Source organism: Phocoena phocoena, chromosome 16 (assembly GCF_963924675.1).
Source record: "Phocoena phocoena chromosome 16, mPhoPho1.1, whole genome shotgun sequence".
Taxonomy (NCBI): Eukaryota; Metazoa; Chordata; class Mammalia; order Artiodactyla; family Phocoenidae; genus Phocoena; species Phocoena phocoena.
This window is the reverse complement of record NC_089234.1, coordinates 79,217,461-79,238,485: the sequence shown is the minus strand read 5'-3', so window position 1 is coordinate 79,238,485 and position 21,025 is coordinate 79,217,461. Positions and strand designations below refer to the sequence as shown.

General features: G+C 44.3%; 1 protein-coding gene across 1 annotated transcript in view; it reads left to right on the top strand.

Annotated features, from left to right (window-relative positions):
- The window catches only part of KCNK1 (potassium two pore domain channel subfamily K member 1), a 52,874-nt gene extending 37,412 nt beyond the window's left edge, over positions 1-15,462 (top strand). Inside the window, exons 2-3 of the mRNA XM_065894624.1 lie at positions 9,616-10,011; positions 14,539-15,462. Of these exons, the coding sequence (XP_065750696.1) occupies positions 9,616-10,011; positions 14,539-14,798 (656 nt within the window). The 3' untranslated portion in view covers positions 14,799-15,462. The remainder of the gene's footprint in view (positions 1-9,615; positions 10,012-14,538) is intronic.
- Positions 15,463-21,025: the final 5,563 nt, after the last annotated feature.

The window sequence follows — 21,025 nt, the reverse complement described above, 5'->3', positions numbered from 1 at the left end:
TGGCTTCTCTTGTTGCGGAGCACGAGCTCTAGGCTCGCAGGCTTCAGTAGTTGTGGCATGCGGGCTCAGTAGTTGTGGCTCGTGGGCTCTAGAGCGCAGGCTCAGTAGATGTGGTACACGAGCTTAGTTGCTCCGCATCATGTGGGATCTTTTTGGATGAGGGCTCCAACCTGTGTCCCCTGCATTGGCAGGTGGATTCTTAACCACTGTGCCACCAGAGAAGCCCAAACAGGCTATTTTTAGTTAGCATAAAATTCAAGTTATCTCTTGTATTAGCCAGAACGACCCCCCTAAATCTCAATATGTGAAAATTTCTTTTATCATAGCCTAGCTCTCACCCAGGGCCCCGGACCCTCAGGGCAGGGTGAGTTTCTGGGAGCTCCCAGCACAGGTTAGCCATGCCCTGTGGTCATTGCTTTAGGTCTGACCTGTCTCAGAGTATTCCGTGATTTGGGAACACACAGGGATTTCTCCAGCTTTTATCGCCCATGTAGTCAGCCATCATCGCTCCTCTGTTTTTCCCTGTTACCCCTCATCACAGCCCCTATGGCCTGATTTAAAAGATTGGTAAACACACGGTTCAAATCCTGCCTCTGCCATGAGCTTGCTCTTAGAACTTCGGTAAACGGTCTAATCTCAGTGTCTCTTTTTCTGTAAACTAGGGACTTGGCATGCTTATCTCAAAGAGCTGATGTGAAGATTAAAGGAGATGACACTTAGAAAGCAAGTGCCTGGGTCATAACATACCAAATGCTTTACATTCATTTTCTCTTTGGAACACTCTTCCCAGGTCTGCAGGGGAGACCAGAGTTAACAAGGACCAAATATGAGGATTTTTTTTTTTGGCCGTACCATGTGGCACATGGGATCTTACTTCCCCGACCGGGGGTGGAACCCACGTCCCCTGCATTGGAGGTGCGGAGTCGTAACCACTGGACCGCCAGGGAGGTCCCGAGGATACTTTAAAGGTTCTAGAAATTTGAAGTATCATGAAGTGTCATTGTAATTATGTATTGGCCTTATTCCCTGAATGCTCGCAAGCTCACCTCCCCATTCCCATATCCACTACGCTGGATTCTTCCTGGTTTGGTTGCTAGAATAAGCTCAGGCTTGGCACTGCTTCTGGGCCAGCCCGATGGGCGTGCCTCCCTAGAGGTAGGCTCTGGTTTCGCTCTCCTTCTGTATGACGTGTCTCTTTATTGTGATACTCTGGAATCTTGGGGCCTTGTTGATCCTGCAGGAACTGCCCCTCCCAGGCTTAGCCAATCCCGAGATGGTAAAGGGCCCACCTGTGACTGTGCTTTTCCTATCCAAACCAGCCAGTCCAGAGCCCTCACCCCAGCACCTCCTTTATCGGGCTGTCTTTCTAAGATACTCTCCCGCCGCCCTTGTACCAGGGGACTACCCCAGCACCAGGTTCCAGACAACTAGGACCAGCCCCTGCATGCCAGAGCCCCCTGAAATGACTCCAACTAGCCAGCTCTAAGCCTGTTTACCCTGCCTCGTCTGTTCCCTTCTGGGAGACCACAATACATGGGGCTGCGTGGAATCCTGGGAAAGCTATACTGAAAACCGGAACTAATCTGGTGATGATCTCATATTGGCTATTGGGTCACGCGCTACCCTCTTGCGCCTCTGGTAACCTAACAAGGGGATTAAGTGACAGTGCTCAGTAGGTGGCCGCTTGAGCAAGCTGGTGCTGGGGAAGGTACAGAGAGATTATGACCTGATTCTCTTTCAGAGGGAACAGGTAGAGACCTGCGATGATCAGCCAGAAGTGCCCTTGGCCACCGTTTCCTGGCCAGCACCCCTGCAGTGTGTAACATCTTCCTGCAAATGTTGCTAAATGATGGCCGAACAGTGCGAGCGGGCCTGTTAGCATTTTTTTTTTTTTTTTTTTTTGCGGTACGCGGGCCTCTCCCTGCTGTGGCCTCTCCCGTTGCGGAGCACAGGCTCCGGTCGCTCAGGCTCAGCGGCCATGGCTCACGGGCCCAGTCGCTCCGCGGCATGTGGGATCTTCGCGGAACTGGGCACGAACCCGCGTCCCCTGCATCGGCAGGCAGACTCTCAACCACTGCGCCACCAGGGAAGCCCAAGTTTCCACAACTTTTATTTATGTCTCTGATAATTTCGATTTTATGAAGCAGGGCTTCATAAGGTGATCTTGGCTTGTGAGGATATGGAGAGGCTGGTAGGAGAAGACATTATAGGGATACATGTCTTAAAAATAGATTGAGGGGCTTTCCTGGTGGTGCAGTGGTTGAGAGTCCGCCTGCCGATGCAGGGGACACGGGTTCGTGCCCCGGTCCGGGAAGATCCCACATGCCGCGGAGTGGCTGGGCCCGTGCGCCATGGCCGCTGAGCCTGCCGTTGCACCGCAAAAAAAAAAAAAAAAAAAAAAAAAAGATTGAAGATGGTCTAAAAATATGAAAAAGGAAAAAGGTAAAGATCATTGTAATTTGAACTCTAGAGCTAAAAAACACCATTCAAGAGATTAAAAAATTAAACAGTGCGAAGGAAAAGAAAACAAATAGAAATGAAACAGTTGGGATCACTTAGCACTAGATAGTATTCATAGGACTAGTGTAAGGGGTAAAATGAATAAACACATATTTTATTTTTTATTTATTTTAAAATTTTATTGGAGTCTAGTTGATTTACAATGTTGCATTAGTTTCAGGTGTACAACGAAAGTGATTCGTTTATACATATACATATATGCATTCTTTTTCAGATTCTTTTCTCACATGGGTTATCACAGAATATTGAGTAGAGTTCCCTGTGCTCTACAGTAGGTCCTTGTTGGTTATCTGTCTTATATACAGTAGTGTATGTATGTTAATCCTAAGCTCCTGATTTATTCCTTCCTCCCCCCACCGCCACGTTTCCTCTTTGGTAACCATAAGTTTGTTTTCGATATCCGTAAATAAGTTCATTTCTGTTTTGTAAATAAGTTCATTTGTAAGCACATGGTTTTAGAGTGACAGGAAATGAACCCTGAAAGTTGTTAATGCTTAGAAAAGAAAGCATTCATAATAGGAATCCCAAAGTTGGCCAGGTTGCTCGCTGAAAAATTTAAATTAGAAAATTTAATCTTTCTGATTGGATACTGTAGAACAAACGCTCAATAAGCAGGTAGCAAACGGTGAAAAACTACACGTTGAAGCAGAATCATCAGAAAGAAAACAGTAGCAGAACAGCCATACGTGCGGTATACTATTCATGATAGAAACAAACTAAAACTGTGTTTTTCTGGAAATCTATGTATATGGAGCTAAATGCTTTGAAAAATTTCAGGAACTATTGGCTACAGACTCATAACAGTCACCTCTGGAGACCTGGAGTTGAAGAGGAGGTGGGTGGTCAAGGAGACCTTTTCATCAGTATTCTGTGAAGTTTTCCAATGAAAATGTACTTTCCATATTGAAGAATGAATCGTTTTTTTACAACATACAGTTTTTTGTTTTGTTTTGTTTTTGTTTTTTGCGGTACTCGGGCCTCTCACTGTTGTGGCCTCTCCCGCTGCGGAGCAGAGGCTGCGGAGTCGCAGGCTCAGCGGCCATGGCTCACGGGCCCAGCCGCTCCGCGGCACGTGGGATCTTCCCGGACCGGGGCAAGAACTTGTGTCCCTTGCATGGGCAGGCGGACTCTCAACCACTGCGCCACCAGGGAAGCCCCCAACATACAGTTTTGATGGAAACTTTCAGCTGATGTTTATGTGAACCTCTTTGGAATATAACTCATCTTCTGGGCCACAGGGCATCCTATCCCATTTGACTGGTGCCTCTGCAGTTGTGTATTTATTTGTAGGCAAGGATTCCAGATGGAGTTATCAACATTTAAGTTTAACAATTAAAGCAGGAATATAGGAATTTTATTGGACCTTATTCTATGGTTATATCACTGATATTAGTTATGGCCACAGAAACTCTACTTTCCAAGGTCACCGCTCATTTGTTAGGATTTCATGTTTTCTTGATGTAACATAAAGACTCTCCTCTAACCTCTTCTTCATTGATGACCACTTAGCATAGTGGTTCATCCACGTGGCTTCTAAGCTGGAATTCAGGGATCTGGAGCTGACATGGCTGTGCCCACTGGCCCTTGATGGATTAGGTGCTGACCTGCCTCCTGATCCTGTAGGGTCACCCCAGTCTCTTCGCTCCTGAACCATCTCTGTGTGAGAGCCACACAGTCCTTTGTTCGTCCCTTTCTGTCCCCTCCTTCCAGAGTTTCATTATCTCACGTTCAGATCCGCGGAGCCACTGGAAAAAACACGATTGCTTTTCTCTGAGTGACGGCCACCACCATCACCTCGTCCCCATGAGCTCTTGAGACATAACGTCAGGACTTGAGTTGACTTTTGAGGCATCATTGGCTTTTTGCATCACACAACACAGCGGGGTGGCACAGTGGAAAGACTGTGGGATCTATTTATTTGTATGACTTCGAGCCAGTTGTTTGCACTCTTGGAAACTCAGTCTTCTCATTTGTAAAGTGGAAATAAGAACTTTAGGATTTGAATCTTGTTATGGAGATTCTCAATTTTACACAAACATGTGCGCGCGCACAAACACACAGCAGGCAGCAGTGGGAGCTCTTTTGAGCTCACCTACCTCCTTTCCAGAACCTCAGACTCATGCATGCATGGAAGGTGCCCCTTGCCTAAGCTATCATTTCTAATTGTTCTTTCACGTGGTGCCATTTTTGGTGGAAAGTCCCATTGTGAAAAGTGCTGGGTGTTCCCATCTATGACATTCAAGCCATGTGCTAGGATTCGCTAGTTTTTAACTACAGTGTGCTAATGCAGTCTGTCTCTTAGAGATGATCACCCTGAGGTAAGGAACCAGAGCAGCGTCCCAACCAGGAATGCCACTGCCTCTCTCTCTTTGGATGTGAAGCCATCGTGATTGAGTAGAAGCAGGCCAAGTGTTTAGAGAAGGATTGAATGAATGGGACAGCAGAAGCGATGCTGATAAAAGCACTTGCACCTCCCAAGACGTCTTACCTCTGTTACCTCTTACCATCTGTGCATCCTTCATTACATGTGTTGAGTGTAGCCCACTTTCAACCTTTGCCACTGTTTCTACTGGGTCTGCTTTAGACCTCCCTTGAGTCTCTCTCCCTGGTAAACACACTTCCTTTTATAAGCAAAGTAACACAAGTTGTACGTTCCCTGTTGTGTAGATGGCCTGGGTGGGAGGGTTGAACAGAGTTTATGCATATGCAGGTCTTTGAAAAGGATTGCTGTAAAACAGGAATTTTGAAGACCTGTTGTATGCAGGGTATCTAGAAATGAACCACTTATGGAAACTGTGGAACAAAAACGAATTTCAAGTGAAAGATAGGATTCAAGTGGCAGGACAAGGCAACTTGACCTGAATGAAGCCTCTTCATTGCCGTGCAGTGAGTTTCTAGCCCTCCTGAATTTGCAGTCACAGCCCCACTGTTAGTTGCCTCCGTGGATTGGCCAGCACTTTTCGGGGAACAGGGAGAGATTCACAGTGGAGGAGGACGTGATCTCTCGCTCAGGGGGTTCACAATCTAGAGGGAAAGAGATATGAAGAAGCTGAAATCCAGGATTGCAAGTGAAAGTCTCTTTTACGGAAGAGGAAGCGTTGGCGACCTATTTCAGACTTTCTCCTGGGGTTGACTTCTGAGCTGGAGGTTCTTCTTGTGTAACTTTTTTTTTTAGCGTGTGTAAAGCAAACTTAATGGAAAATGCATACATTGTACCATGTTATATTACATAATATGAATAAATGAGAGGTTTGTTGTTGTTTTTTTTTTGGCCGTGCCACATGTCTTGTGGGATTTTAGTTCCCCAACCAGGGATTGAACCCGGACCCTCAGCAGTGAGAGCTCGGACTGCTAACCACTGGACTACCAGGGAATTCCCAAGAGTATTTTTTTATATGGGCAGGGTCACCACAAGAGGTAGTGGTGAGCGGCACTTCTCTCAAAAGCATCAGGTACACGTGAAGAAATTGCACGTTTGTGACTTGCTGTAATGGACGGAATAGGAGCCCACAGGTTCTCTTGGATCTCATTCAGGAGGATGTAAATACAAGAAAAACTAGAAGGCCCGTGTCCAGCATGGCGTGGCTCCAAATTGGATGTTAGCTAGCCTCGTGTCAGGGCTGTTCAGTTAGAGTGACAGATGGGGAAGCCAGATTTCTTGGGAGACTGTCATCGGTGTGATGCGCCCCCTACGCCCTCACCTGCATGATACATGTCCTCCTACCTGCTCTACAGGTGCAGAATCAGAACAGAAAACCCAGCAATTGTGGGATAGGAGGCTACTCTATAAGAATATTTGTACATCCTAGTTTCGTCTCTGGATCCTAAGTTTTTGTTTTTTAAATATATATATATTATATTATATTATTTATTTATTTATGTTTGGCTGCGTTGGGTCTTTGTTGCTGTATGCGGACTTTTTCTAGTTGCAGCGAGCGGGAGCTACTCTTTGTTGTGGTGCGTGGGCTTCTCATTGCGCTGGCTTCTCTTGTTGCGGAGCATGGGCTCTAGGCGCGTGGGCTCAGTAGTTGTGGCACGCGGGCTTCAGTAGTTGTGGCACGCAGGCTTCAGTAGTTGTGGCATGCAGGCTCAGTAGTTGTGGCTCACGGGCTGTAGAGCGCAGGTTCAGTAGTTGTGGCGCATGAGCTTTGTTGCTCCGCGGCATGTGGGATCTTCCTGGACCAGGAATTGAACCCGTGTCCCCTGCATTGGCAGGCGGATTCTTAACCACTGCGCCACCAGGGACGTCCCTGGATCCTAAGTTTTTGAAGTTCGTTTTTCCAGTAGACTTTGCCATGCTCAATCTTTTGGGCCCCAAAATTATACGCATAGCCTTAGAAAAATTTAAGGAACACCAAATAAGTAAGGTATTAACATTCTGCTAAATCCTTCCGAGTTTGTAAAGGGTTTTAACGTGGTTCTGAGATAAAAATATGAGCTTTGCTTTGCGATTTATCTGGGGAGTCAGTTGACTGAACTTGAGTAAATTATTCACTGCTTCATTATAATTCACTAGGACTGAAGGTTTCTGTCTGGTGCATTCAGCTGTCCATTGCAAAAGAACTGCTGTGTACTCAGTAAAGCACTGAAAGTGTAAAGACTGCAGATGAGATATAAATTTTACAGTGTACTTTCCACTAACAAAAATCATTTATGCAAACATCAGAAGGAGAAACTGGCTTTCAAGAGGCATCTACACTTTAGTGATTTTTAATCTCTTAGTGGGAACACACTACTGACCGAAAAAAAAAAAAAAAGCATTACTGCAGACAGCCATCCTAAAGTCTTGTAATGATTATCTCTCTGGCTTGGAGATAACATTTTAGTAAATGGAAGTTTAGTTAAGATTCTAATAAAAAGAGCTATTATCACTGGAGAGTAAAAACTGTAGCCTGAAGTATTTTGAAACTAGAAATTAATTTTTTTTTCTACTAGTACTGAAATCGTGTAGTTTATTGGAACAGATGCTACAGAAGAGGTGGGCTATGTGAAATAGGTGTGTTACACTTTTAGTGAAGATAATTCATAGCAATGCTTCCAAACAGTAATAAAATCATGGCTTCAAGACTTTTACGTAGTCTAACAAGTTCAGCTAATCTTACGTTTTCTCTACACAATTCCTGCCAAAGTCAATCCATCCCTTACAGAGTCTCTGCTTGCTCCCCTGTTGTGTCCTGATACTTTTGGTCAGAGGCTCATTACCAAATTTGTGAATCACTTTCCAGTCGGCTTTGTTGTGTTAAATAAGATTCCATGATCAGATTCTGTTTCCAGATCTCTGACCATTAAAATATCCTTCCTCCTTAGTGCCCGGCATGACTCTGATTGGCCCCTGTCTTCTGTGATACGGGCTGCTTTACTTATAAAGTCTGATTCCTCTGTAATACGTTTTTTCCTCAAAAGTGAGGCGTTCACATTTCTGCTGCTTCCCTTTTTTGCATGAACAGAATTCGACAAGCTTTCTCCATCCTTCACGTTACCCTCTGGAAACGCTAACTGACTCATCTCCCTCTTTAACCATGCCCGGAATCAGCTGAAGCATTCCAGGAGCAGCTAGGTGTGCGAGGACCAGACGGGTTCAGGACCCGATGCTCAGCACAGTGGTTCGCAATCCTCTGAGCGTCTGAGCTGCGGCATCTCTTTACAGAAAATGCACGGGTGTGGAGATAGGTTCAAGTGGATACAATTTCAGTAGATTGCTGGGACTCCCTATTTGTTCATAACCTTCTGGGATTAACCACCTTGACTGTCATGCTGAGGCCAGGCACAGGAGTAACCGGGGCAGCTTCTTGGTGGCCATATAGACCTGGGCCGCCCCCCGTACCCCCAGAAACTGGTATAAAGCAGAGAATCAGGAGATCTGAAGCTGAAGGTTTTTCAGAGTTATTTCTAAGCAGGTTATATTTTAGAAATCAGATTTTGAAACCACTTTTCAATAATAACCCCATGAGTGAGGGTTTTTTTTTTCAGAAGCTGATTTCACCCCCAAAAATGCATTTAGTTGGCTTTTTCCTGGACAGACTTGTTCAGACATGGGCATCCTTTCAGGATGAAGGAATTGTGAGATTTATTTTTTATTTTTTTCCGGTATGCGGGCCTCTCACTGTTGTGGCCTCTCCCGTTGCGGAGCACAGGCTCCGGACGCGCAGGCTCAGCGGCCATGCCTCGCGGGCCCCACTGCCCCGCGGCATGTGGGATCTTCCCGGACCCGGGCACGAACCCGCGTCCCTTGCATCGGCAGGCGGACTCTCAACCCCTGCGCCACCAGGGAAGCCCCAGGGCTTGTGAGATTTTAAAAACAGTCCGTTGGCTTCTCTCTTGCAGGCATTTGTCAGATGAAGTCTCTTGACTAGCTTGATTTGAGAATGACTGAAACCTAGTGGAAAATCAGAGACATAGGTTTTGACCACTGACCCTAACGGGTGGGGGTTTTTTATGTCTGTTTTGTGGAATATATGGCATCTTGGAACCTACAGAAATGACAAGGCGGAAAAAATGTTAACAGTTTGTGGATGTGCCGTTTAACCAGATCATCGAACAAAGTATTTGAAAAGAAGCACTCAGCCCTGTGACTCGGTGTGCTTTAACCTTCGTTTATCTTCCTGTTTTTTGACGTCTGTATCCTCACTGAGTCTTCCGCCATCTTCCCACTGTACCATCATCTGCCTGGTTCTAGTGTTTTGGAGCAAGTCTGTACTGGCTTTGGATCCTAACGAGGCTCCTGGGGAGGGTTGGGGGGAGCGGAGTGGGGAGGGGTACACCCTCCTGGCAGAGAGGCATCCCATCATGCATTTTCCCTGATGGCCTAAGACGGCGAGGTGTTAGCTCCCCCACACACAGAGCTTCTATTTCAGCCTGACAATGACCTCAAAACCAGGCTTGGATGCGTCGGGAAGAGCCGGGTAGATCTGATCCAGAGGGATGGACTTCCCAAATGTATGGCACCCACTGTTGAATCTTACTGCAGTAACAGGATACAGCCTTTGAAGCACCAACGTAAATTTCGTCTGGCTCATCTCCTGGGTGGGAGGGGAGGACGGCTGGACGGCAGGCGTGTGTTATTTATAAGGTGTTTTCCACCTCTTCCCCTTTCAGGTTATGGCCACACTGTGCCCCTGTCCGACGGGGGCAAGGCCTTCTGCATCATCTACTCGGTCATCGGCATCCCTTTCACCCTCCTGTTCCTGACGGCAGTGGTCCAGCGTGTCACCATCCATGTCACCCGCAGGCCAGTCCTCTACTTCCACGTCCGCTGGGGCTTCTCCAAGCAGGCGGTGGCCATCGTCCACGCTGTCCTTCTCGGTGTGATCACTGTGTCCTGCTTCTTCTTCATCCCGGCCGCGGTGTTCTCCCTCCTAGAGGATGACTGGAACTTCCTGGAATCCTTTTACTTCTGCTTCATTTCCCTGAGCACCATTGGCCTCGGGGATTATGTTCCCGGAGAGGGCTATAATCAAAAATTCAGGGAGCTCTACAAGATTGGGATCACGTGTGAGTATTGGGGTTCACAGACTCTGCGCCCTCCGGGGCTCTGTTTGCAGTTCCAAGCTCCACCTCACCCACTCGTGGAGAGCCGCTCATCAGAGACCTGACTGCTTTCCATGGATAAGTTTTCCATTTTGCCACCTTCCCATAACTTTCATTTCATCATGATTCCTTTCAAAATGCTTTAAGCAAAAGTCTTATTACTGAGAATTATTTTTTCCCAGGCACCTTAAAAGTACCCATCAATTTCTTACTAGTAATGTAATAGACATTATAAATGGTAGCACAAGAATGCACCACACAGCATAACTTGATAATCAACTTTTTTTTTTGCGGTACGCGGTCCTCTCACGGCTGTGGCCTCTCCCGTGGCGGAGCACAGGCTCCGGACGCGCAGGCTCAGCGGCCATGGCCCACGGGCCCAGCCGCCCCGTGGCATGTGGGATCCTCCCAGACCGGGGCGTGAACCCGTGTCCCTCGCATTGGCAGGCGGACTCCCAACCACTGCGCCACCAGGGAAGCCCGATAATCAACTTTTGACTTAAAAAAAATTGCTCTACTTTATTAACTATTTTAAGCTCAAGAAAACCAGGACTAGGATGTAGCCTGTTAACAATCCATCATGTTCTTTCACTTACCAGGAAAATCGTAAAGCAGTTGCTTATCTCATTTGTCCATCTGGTTCTTTTTTGAAGAAGTTAGACTATGTTTGCCGCTTTCAGAATTTTATATGTGGAAAATAGGCATAAAATTCAGATGGCCAGTGACTTATAACTTAATATTTTAAAAATTCAATATAATGTCATGGAAAACTTAGAAATCCATTGGCAAGAAACTGTTTATTTTTGTGTGTCTGTTTCCTGTCTTTTCACAATGTGTAGAATTACATCATACTGTATGTATTGAATTTAATGTTTTTACCCAGCAGGTTCTTATTGGTTCTCTATTTTATACATATTAGTGTATATATGTCAATCCCAGTCTCCCAGTTCATCTCACCACCACCATCCCCCGTACGTATAGTTTTCATTTCTGCCTTCTCAGGAATTTTTCAAGACTCGGCTCATGCCATGTCTTCTAGGAAATCACAGTACATACTCAGGCAGCCAGATGTTCTGGCCTGGCCCTATCCTGTAGTCTTAACATGACAGAATGCTTAGTTGAACTGTATGTGTTTTAGCTTTTCTATGAAACCATGCTCACTCAGGGCAAAGGCTTCACTAATAAACACCCAGTGCTTTCAGCAGTGCCTGGCTACCGTACAAGTTCCATAAATATTTACCAAATGGTTACAGGAGTGATTGCACACTTCCTCTAGTTACCATATTTATCTTTAATATCCGCATAATATTTTATCGGGTGCCTATACCATCATCTAGTCCTGCTTCGATCAAGTATTTGTTTGTTTATTTATTTGTTATTTTTTAAAATAAATTTATTTATTTATTTTTGGCTGCGTTGGGTCTTCGTTGCTGCGCGTGGGCTTTCTCTAGTTGCGGTGAGCGGGGGCTACTGTTCGTTGCGGTGCACGGGCTTCTCATTGCGGTGGCTTCTCTTGTTGCGGAGCACGGGCTCTAGGCACACAGGCTTCAGTAGTTGTGACACGCGGGCTCAGTGGTTGTGGCTTGCGGGCTCTAGAGCTCAGGCTCAGTAGTTGTGGTGCACTGGCTTAGTTGCTCTGCGGCATGTGGGATCTTCCCGGGCCTGGGCTCGAACCCGTGTCCCTTGCATTGGCAGGCAGATTCTTAACCACTGTGCCACCAGGGAAGCCCTCCATCAAATATTTAGATTGCTTCCAGTTGGGGGGCATTATAAATAATACTGCAGTAAATACTTTTGTATGTTTACATGTTTTTCTAATTTGTTATCTTTCCAGGAAGCGGGCTGGCTGACCCAAAGTGAACATGCCCTTTGGTGACTCATAGATCGTGTTGACCCAGTGCTTTCCCAATGGCCTTATGAGTTTATAGTATCACCAGAATTACCTAATGCAAGACTTTCTTGTCTTGCATTAGGGTAAAATGTTTACCTCCTTCTCTGAATTTAATTTTTTCATGAGTTAAGAGATGTTGAATTTGTTTCTGTAATTAATTATGGTGGCTAGCTCTGCTTTTCTCTTGTGCTAATTATTTGCTCATAAATTTTGCCCAACGGTTTAATGTCCTCAATGTTTCATGCAGTACTAAATCCTTACAGAACGTTTTAAGGCTTGTTTCCATGTGAATTGTAGCTTTCTTAGGCTCTCTGAATAGTGCGTGTGCCAGGTGGAGCAAATGAACGTTCCAAAGGTATATTAGTTTGTGGATAGGCTAAAGTCCCACAGCTTTTGTCTGAAACATCATGGCTCTTTTTGCCAGCACTCAAGAGTTCGGCTACATAATGGATAAAGGAAAAGGAGGAGATTAGCCATTAGTCTACTAACAATGTCATTGCTGTTTCTAAAATATGCTATCTTATTACCAAACCCTAATAACCAAATTCTAAAGATACTAGAAAACTGTCACTTTGCGTTCTTGACGTAATCAGCCTCCTTGTTCCTAGTATGCTACCGATTCTGACTTCCCTGGTTCATTTATTTTCTGAAAATAGTCCTCAAACGTTTTACCATTTGGGGTCATGAAACTGGGATTTTTGTTACTCTTTGAGTTTTCATTTTCGTGTTTTTGTTCCTTTTCCTGATGAAAAACATTTTTTTCCGGAAAACCGATTTTAAATGCCTTGGAATTGACTTAAAATTACCGTTTTCCTATCACGGATTCCAAGGAATAGCACTTTACCTGAAGCAACAGGTTATCTTTCATTTTGGAGTAAGAAACATAGAGTTACTTGATGAATGGTCCGTGTGCCCCAGAAATGACTGGTCACATAATGGAAAGCTTAGTCTGCTAGCCGGGTCCCAGTGAAAGTGTAAATAACCACACCCAAAGACCTTGTAAATATCCACATTGTTCCTTTTTTTTTTTTTTAATATTTATTTATTTATTTGGTTACGCTGGGTTCTTAGTTGCAGCAGGCGGGCTCCTTAGTTGTGGCATGCGAACTCTTGGTTGCGGCATGTGGGATTTAGTTCCCTCACCAGGGACTGAACCCGGGCCCCCTGCATTGGGAGCGTGGAGTTTTTTTAACCACTGCACCACCAGGGAAGTCCCTCCACGTCCATTCTTAAGGGAATTTTCATCTAGCTTAAACTGTAATTTCTACTGCTAAAAGCATTGAGTGCTGAAAAGGGCGGCAAGCTTTGTTCCAAGCACTCCTGATAGATCAGAAACTCTTCCGCGATGTCACTGGCTTTTTGAGAAGCACTGATTATACAGTGGAGGGGGGGTTGCCCTTGGGTGAGTGCAGTGTGTTCTCTCTCTTCAACAATGCCTCATCAGCCCCAACTTCTTTTTTTCCCAAAGTCACACCATGTGATTCTGAATCATCCAGGGTTGTAGAAGGTTAAGTCATTCCTTTTTTTTTTTAATTTATTTTATTGAAGTATAGTTGATTTACAATGTTGTGTTAATTTCTGCTGTACAGCAAAGTGAGTCAGCGATACAGATATACATTGTTTTTCATATTCTTTTCCATTATGGTTTAACACAGGATGTTGAATGTAGTTCCCTGTGCTGTACAGTAGGACCTTGTTTATCCATCTTATATATAATAGTTTGCATCTGCTAACCCCAAACTCCTAATCCATCCCTCCCCCTTGGCAACCACAAGTCTGTTCTCTATGTCTGTGAGTCTGTTTCTGTTTCATAGATAAGTTTATTTGTGTCATATTTTAGATTCCACATATAAGTGACATCATATGGTATTTTTCTTTCTCTTTCTGACTTACTTCACTTAGTTTGATAATCTCTGGGTCTATCCTTGTTGCTGCAAATGGCATTATTTCATTCTTTTTTATGGCTGAGTAATGTCCCATTGTATATACGTACCACATCTTTATCCATTCACCTGTCGATGGACACTTAGGTTACTTCCATGTCTTGGCTATTGTAAATAGTTCTGCTATAAACATTGGGGTGCATGCATCTTTTCAAATTAGAGTTTTCTCTGGATATATGCCCATGAGTGGGATAGCAGGATCGTATGGTAGCTCTATTTTTAGTTTTTTGAGGAACCTCCATACCGTTTTCCATAGTGGCTGTACCAAATCTACATTCCCACCAACAGTGTAAGAGGGTCCCTTTTCTCCACACCCTCTCCAGCATTTGTTATCTGAAGATTTTTTAATCATGGCCATCTGACTGGTGTGAGGTGATACCACACTGTAGTGTTGATTTGTATTTCTCTAATAATTAGCGATATTGAGCATCTTTTCATGTGCCTGTTGGCTATCTGTATGCCTTCTCTGGAGAAACGTCTGTTTAGGTCTAGGAGGTTAAGTCATTCTCCATTTTTCTCTGGGTCGTCCCTCTTTGAGCCGTGGAATTCAAAACATCCCTAGAAATTATAGAAGTGGCAATGGATTTATTCATCAGCAGATAGGTTGCGTCTTGCGTGGCTTGATCGCACTGAGACGCTGTCATTTCTCTCACACAGGTTACCTGCTTCTTGGTCTTATTGCCATGTTGGTGGTTCTGGAAACCTTCTGTGAGCTCCACGAGCTGAAGAAGTTCAGAAAAATGTTCTATGTGAAGAAAGACAAGGAGGAGGATCAAGTGCACATCATAGAGCACGACCAGATGTCCTTCTCCTCCATCACGGACCAAGCGGCCAGCGTGAAGGAGGACCAGAAGCAGGATGAGCCTTTTGTGCCCCCCCAGTCACCGGCCTTTGCCGACGGTGCCGCGAACCAGTAGGCTTAGGGCTTTGCCGCGCTGTCCCAGAGCGCAGGCTCAGGGCAGTGGGCGGAGGCTTCACTTTGTTCATTTTGATGAGTAGGTAAAAGCCAAGGTGACATTTTAACAAGTATCTACTGTCTGCAAGATTTTTTGTATAATGGAGCAAAGGAAGCTTTTACTCTGGAGGACTGTCTTAAATCCGAGAAAATGGGGTCTGTACCCGTCATTCATACGTGACAAAATTATCTCGACTTTACTAATAGGTGAACAACACTTGAAGCAGGGTGCCTCTGTGGAGAGAAGCAGATTTTATACTTTTCGTTGGGGACTTTGGGATTTGCATTTAAATCATTTAGCTGATGGTTAAATGGCAACATTTATATTTAAAAGCAAAAAAGAAAAGCATAGAGATGTGTTTTACAAATAAGTTTATGTGTACTGGTTTGCATGTGCCCATCTAAAATCATTATTTTTGTAGACTCTAAGTTAAACCTACTATTTATAATGACTAGATAACCATTAACTGTGTACATATAAAGTATAAATGTGTTTATATCCTGTACATACGGTTTAGGTCACCAGATCCCAGCACACTTCTTAACCCAAGACTGTAGAGATTTTCCCTTTTGATTTCTCTTTATACTGAAGAATCAAAAGTTGTTGCAATAAAATAAGGGGAATAACACACTTATGAGTGAATTACTTTAATATTCTGCTACAATAAATGTTTCTACCCTCTCGCAGTAGTATGGTCTCAAATGTCTAAAATGTTTGTAAGCATTTCTCTGGAGGTGAACAAGTAACAAAGAATATGATTTTGTAAAGAAAAAAAAAGAAAGAAAAGAAAAAGTTAAGATATTTTGTTTTGAAAGTGAATTATGATTTGCTATCACCTAGTACTAAAGCACAGAACCGGAACGCAGACACTCCAAATGAACAGATTCTGTCAAATTAGTCCGAGAGTTTTTTTAATTTATACGTTGAAGAAATAAAAATGTTAGTTGGTTGCAGTTGTATGCTTTAATATATCGGGAAAAGTTTCCCTCCACATAGATAATAGGCATGCACTCCTTGGTAGAAACCATAAAGGCAACATTTAAATGCTGTACACAGGACGCTATTAGGAATTTTAGAAGAGAAAATTAGACCCTGTGTGATGACGGATGCTCAGCGACCCACTAGCCAAGTCCCAATCTCCCGTGCCCAGGAGATGATGCTTGACGTGTTGGTAGAAGTCAACAGCCTGCTGGTGAGCCAGCTGAGCAGAGCATCCTCTCCTTGGGGCCCCCACAGAAGCCTCTCCACCTCCTTCACCGTGTGCCCTGGGCACACCGTTACCAGCTCTGTCCTGCTCACTGCTGTTAGCCTTCAAACACTGTATCCCCTGACTTAGAACAGAGCCCTTCTTTATTGTATAAAATCCCATCTTGTCTGAGAGTGGCAAAACCATGAGAAGGAATGACATCCACTCTGTAGCCCCAGTGCCTCACTCCATAGCTCCTGTAACAGGGAACCGTCCTCGGCGGATCCTTTCCGGTGTTTAATTCCAAACGTGTCGTCCTGTCCCTCCGTTCTGGGTTATCCTGCCCTGTAAGCACATTTTTGTCTGCATTCTAGGCTGACTGTGTCTCCACGGTGAGAGACGGCTCACCCTGGGTTGGTCATTGAGTAAAGGGTTGGACTAGAGACCCCTAGGAGGGTACATGCTTCCTGGACAGGACTGGGTTCGGAAAGCTCATGGTGATCACAGTTCTTGGCATGGTGATCACAAGATGCTGAAGAATATAAATTGGAGAAAAGGTGGATTATACCCGCGGAGTGTCACTGCATTTTATGCAATGCAGGAAACAATGATGTGCCATCACTCCTTGACTCCAATGTGAGAGGGGAGTGCAAGATACAGAAAACGAGGGAGAGCCTAAAGGGAAAATTCTGAATCAGGATGTCATTCATAAGCATTTGTAGGAACCATAAAGGCAACATTTAAGTGCTGTACATAGGACGCCATTAGGACTTTTAGAAGAGAACGTAATACTTCACTTGCAAAGCTTTTGTGAATTTGCAGAGAATACCCTTAACTAAATGCTAAACCTTAATACCCTTCACATTGTTTTTGTTCTTTTTCATATGAAGGATGAGGTTCAAGAAGTGGAGCAGGTTTTGCCTCCCTGTCAGAAATGAAATGTAAGGGAGAGTGTCTTCTCCAGACTTTCTTTTTGTCACTGGCCAAGGGACAGATGCTGCCCTGGAGTCCTGAGGAAGGGGGAGCTGTGTCAGCCAGAGAACAGAGGCAGGGTCCCCTGGGGGCAGGATGAGGAAGTGAGAGGCTGGGCCAGAAATGTCATTGGAACCCTCTAGTTGGAGGTGAGCAAGTGTGAAGTTGAAGTCAAAGTGAACGCTAAAGCAGAGGATTCTGGGGGAAAAAGAAAGAAGAGGATTTGGAGTGAGCAGAATATAAGCTGAAGGGTGGAAGTCCTGGGCAGGAGTCTTCTAGGCTGAGTTCTTAAGAATCCCACAGAACACCCTCAGGATAGAGAACCAGCAGAAAGCATTGTCCTTCATTGTGTGTGAATTTAAAGTCGGGCGTGTCCAGTAGGTATGTTGATTTTGGAGCAGCAGGTATACTCAACGAATGGTAGCTCAGAGTAAGAATTAGCCTCCCCCCAAATCAAAGGGACTACAGACCAAGGCATTGGAGCCGTCTCCCAAAGAATCTTAAAAAGAAACCCATGGGACAGACAAAGTTTGGCCCTAATAACTCCATTTATGAGTGGCTTCAGGAAGAAATGTTTAGGAATGTCTGGAAAACAGTCAGTCATACTTCCTACAGACCAGCCTTACGTGCCTTTTAGGAAATGAATAAGGAGATATTTGCAAACCCTGAGATGTCACGGTAACTGAAATGTTCAATGCAAAATGCTTTTAACCCTTTAAAATTATCAGTGGCACCCTGGCTTCTTACTAAAAGCAGCTAATATTTGCTCCAGAAAAGAGTTCATTTTAAATTGACACAAGCATGCATTGGAGGGCAATCATGGGATTATCTATCTCTCACGCAGAATTCAGTGAGCAGAATTTCCCAATTGCGTGGCATAGTGCATCCATTTGGTGATTTGTTGTTAAATCTTCCACGCTGAAGAGAGCTGTGATGAATCCCGATATCCTCAGCTCAGGAAGGCAGTCAGTCCTTTTGGGATGTAGTTTCAGAAATGCGTTACATGGTCAAACAGATCCTGGGCAAAATTAGAAATAACCCTCCCTTAGAAAGCTGAAGTTGAAATAATACAGTATTTACCATTTACTTTATTCAACTGTGCCCAGTAAGATTTCAGATATGTGTCTTTAATACATTTAAAGTTTTCCATGTACTGATGTATTATTTTCCAAGAGTTTTACTTTATGAAAATTTGGTACATCCAAGCTTTCTGTATGAGGCAAAACATGAGATTGTTTGCTGAAGACAATATTCCAAACATCTCACTTATCTAATATGTGCTGTCAGGCAACCTCAGCTTTCTTTTTTTGCGGTACGCGGGCCTCTCACTGTTGTGGCCTCTCCCGTTGCGGAGCACAGGCTCCGGACGCGCAGGCTCAGCGGCCATGGCTCACAGGCCCAGCCGCTCCGCAGCATGTGGGATCTTCCCGGACCGGGGCACGAACCCGTGTCGCGTGCACTGCCAGGCGGACTCTCAACCACTGTGCCACCGGGAAGCCCCAACCTCACTTTTCTAAAATGCAATAATGAACCCAGAAGTAAATAAAAATGATTTTAAGTATTTTTCCCAGCCTGACAGTCAAGTACGTTTAATAAATAAGCCCCCTCTTGGCTTCCCTCAGAGCTTATACTTACTTTACACACAGGTCTCAAAAAATTACTGCTCTGATTTCCCAACCCACAGAAAATAAACGAGCGTGCTGCTTCCCAATAGTTCCTAGACTGTTCATGTTATAATTTTGGGGGGCAGAGTACAAAAAGAAAAAATTGTCTCAAGACGCAAGTTGGAAATAATGACCATGTAGTTGCTTGGGCAGCTTTAAATGAGCAGTTTCTCTGTTCCGGTAAAAGCATCCACGGTGCCTGCACCATCCCCTTGGCCTCCTGTGCTCCGCATCGGGGAAGAAGAGTTTACTTCCTGACCCCTCTAGTGTACTCAGGAGGAAAATCGTCAGATGCTCCAGGAACGCAACAACTCTGTTATTCACAGCAAGCTGGATCCATTCTAAGCCAAATGGCGGGACATGCTCAGGTCGATATGATTGTAAAAGTATAAATTTGTGGCAAAAATGGACTTTCCACATGGATAAAAATCTGCTTGGCCGCCTGTGTGTGGTTTGTGGATCTGAGCGTATTGCCACCCCGGCTGAGAACCTTGTGTTAACCGCTGGTAAGTCCACCAAGGAGAGCAGGCTTCTGGGAGCCTGACATGAGGGACAGACCCAGATGAAGAAGAAAAGACCTGCCCTCTAAAACCTTCACAGGCTGAGGCAAATAGTTCCGGGGATGGTACAGTATTTTTATTGATGTTATTTCAGTTACACAATTTTCATAGCAATGTTAAACTCTGTTTGATATGCTCTGTTTAAGGAGATAAAAGAAAATGTATTTCCATACAAAATGATTAGAATTCGTTTTTAAGAGCCTTGCTTTTGAAGTGATCATTTCCACTGTCTAGGAAATTCCCTTAGACTAAGCATCTCACTTTCCAACAGGAGGTAGCTTGGTAACAAATGTATGGCCTCGCTGCCACTGACATGTGAAGAGGAGACCACTGCTTACGTCTTCTGTAAATAAATTATGTATCTATATTATTTATTTTTAGTTGAAGAAACTGAGTTTTGAGAGTTTTTATATATAATTCTATATACATCTATCATATAACTCAGCACTTAATCTCCATTTCTAAGCAGTGGCTAGAAACCCAGAGCCCATCAGCCATGAGGTATTTAACCTTCTCATGAATCCATACATGCTCAAAGACATCAGCATAATTTACCTGAAACTCCTGCGTTCCTTTGTTCGTGCTCTGTGTAAACACTGTTCCCTCAAATTGCTGCATTCTTGGGAAAAGTGTCCTTTTATTCATGTGCTCGATTGCGTAATGAACGCTGTCTTCTGTGCAGGTGTTCCCAACTTAATGCTTGCAGTTTAGGACAGTGTAACCTTAAAATGGGGACTAAACTTATTTCCAGCCATTAAGCAGTGACCAACCTAGATTTTAAGGGTCACTGCATTTTTTTTTATTGGAGTAGAGTTGATTTACAATGTTGTGTTAATTTCTGCTGTACAGCAAAGTGATTCAGTTGTACACATTCTTTTTCATATTCTTTTCCATTATGGTTTATCACAGGATATTGAATATAGTTCTCTGTGCTGTACAGTAGGACCTTGTTGTTTATCCATTCTATATGTAATAGTTTGCATCTGCTCATCCCAAACTCCCAGTCCTTCTCTCCCCCACCCCCTTCCCTTTGGCAACCACAAGTCTGTTCTCTATGTCTGTGACTGTTTCTGTTTCATAGATGAGTTCATTTGTGTCCTATTTTAGATTCCACATATAAGTGATATCGTATGCTATTTGTCTTTCTCTGTCTGACTCACTTCACTAGGTCCATCCATGTTGCTACAAATGGCATTATTTCGTTCTTTTTTATGGCTGAGTAAGAGTCCATTGTATATATGTACCACGTCTTCTTTATCCATTCATCTGTCGTTGGACACTTAGGTTGCTTCCATGTCTTGGCTATTGTAACTAGTGCTGCTACGGACATAGGGGTGCATGTAGCTTTTTGAATTATGGTTTTGTCCGGGTATATTCCCAGAAGTGGGATTGCTGGATCATATGGCAACTATTTTTAGTTTTCTGAGGAACCTCCACACTGTTTTCCATAGTGGCTGCACCGGCTTACATTCCCACCAACAGTGTTGAAAAGTTCCCTTTTCTTAAAGGTCGCTGTAATTTATGGTACGTGCCATTGCTGTCAGAGCTCAGTTAGAGCCAGTAGCAAGCAAGAGGGACAGAATGACGGGAAATGACCCAGTCGTTCCTCATCCCCCCACCCAGGGCCAGTATCGGGCACAATTTGGAACATGGCTGAGCCTACATGCAGGGGGTCCAAGAGCTACAACTGAGCCAGTTCGGGCCTGAGGGCAAAGAGCTGGCAGGACAGTTACAGAAAGGCAGAGGGGTTTATGTTGTTATACTAGCCTACTTTAATAATTTAGGTTTTGTGTTTCAGGTAAAAGA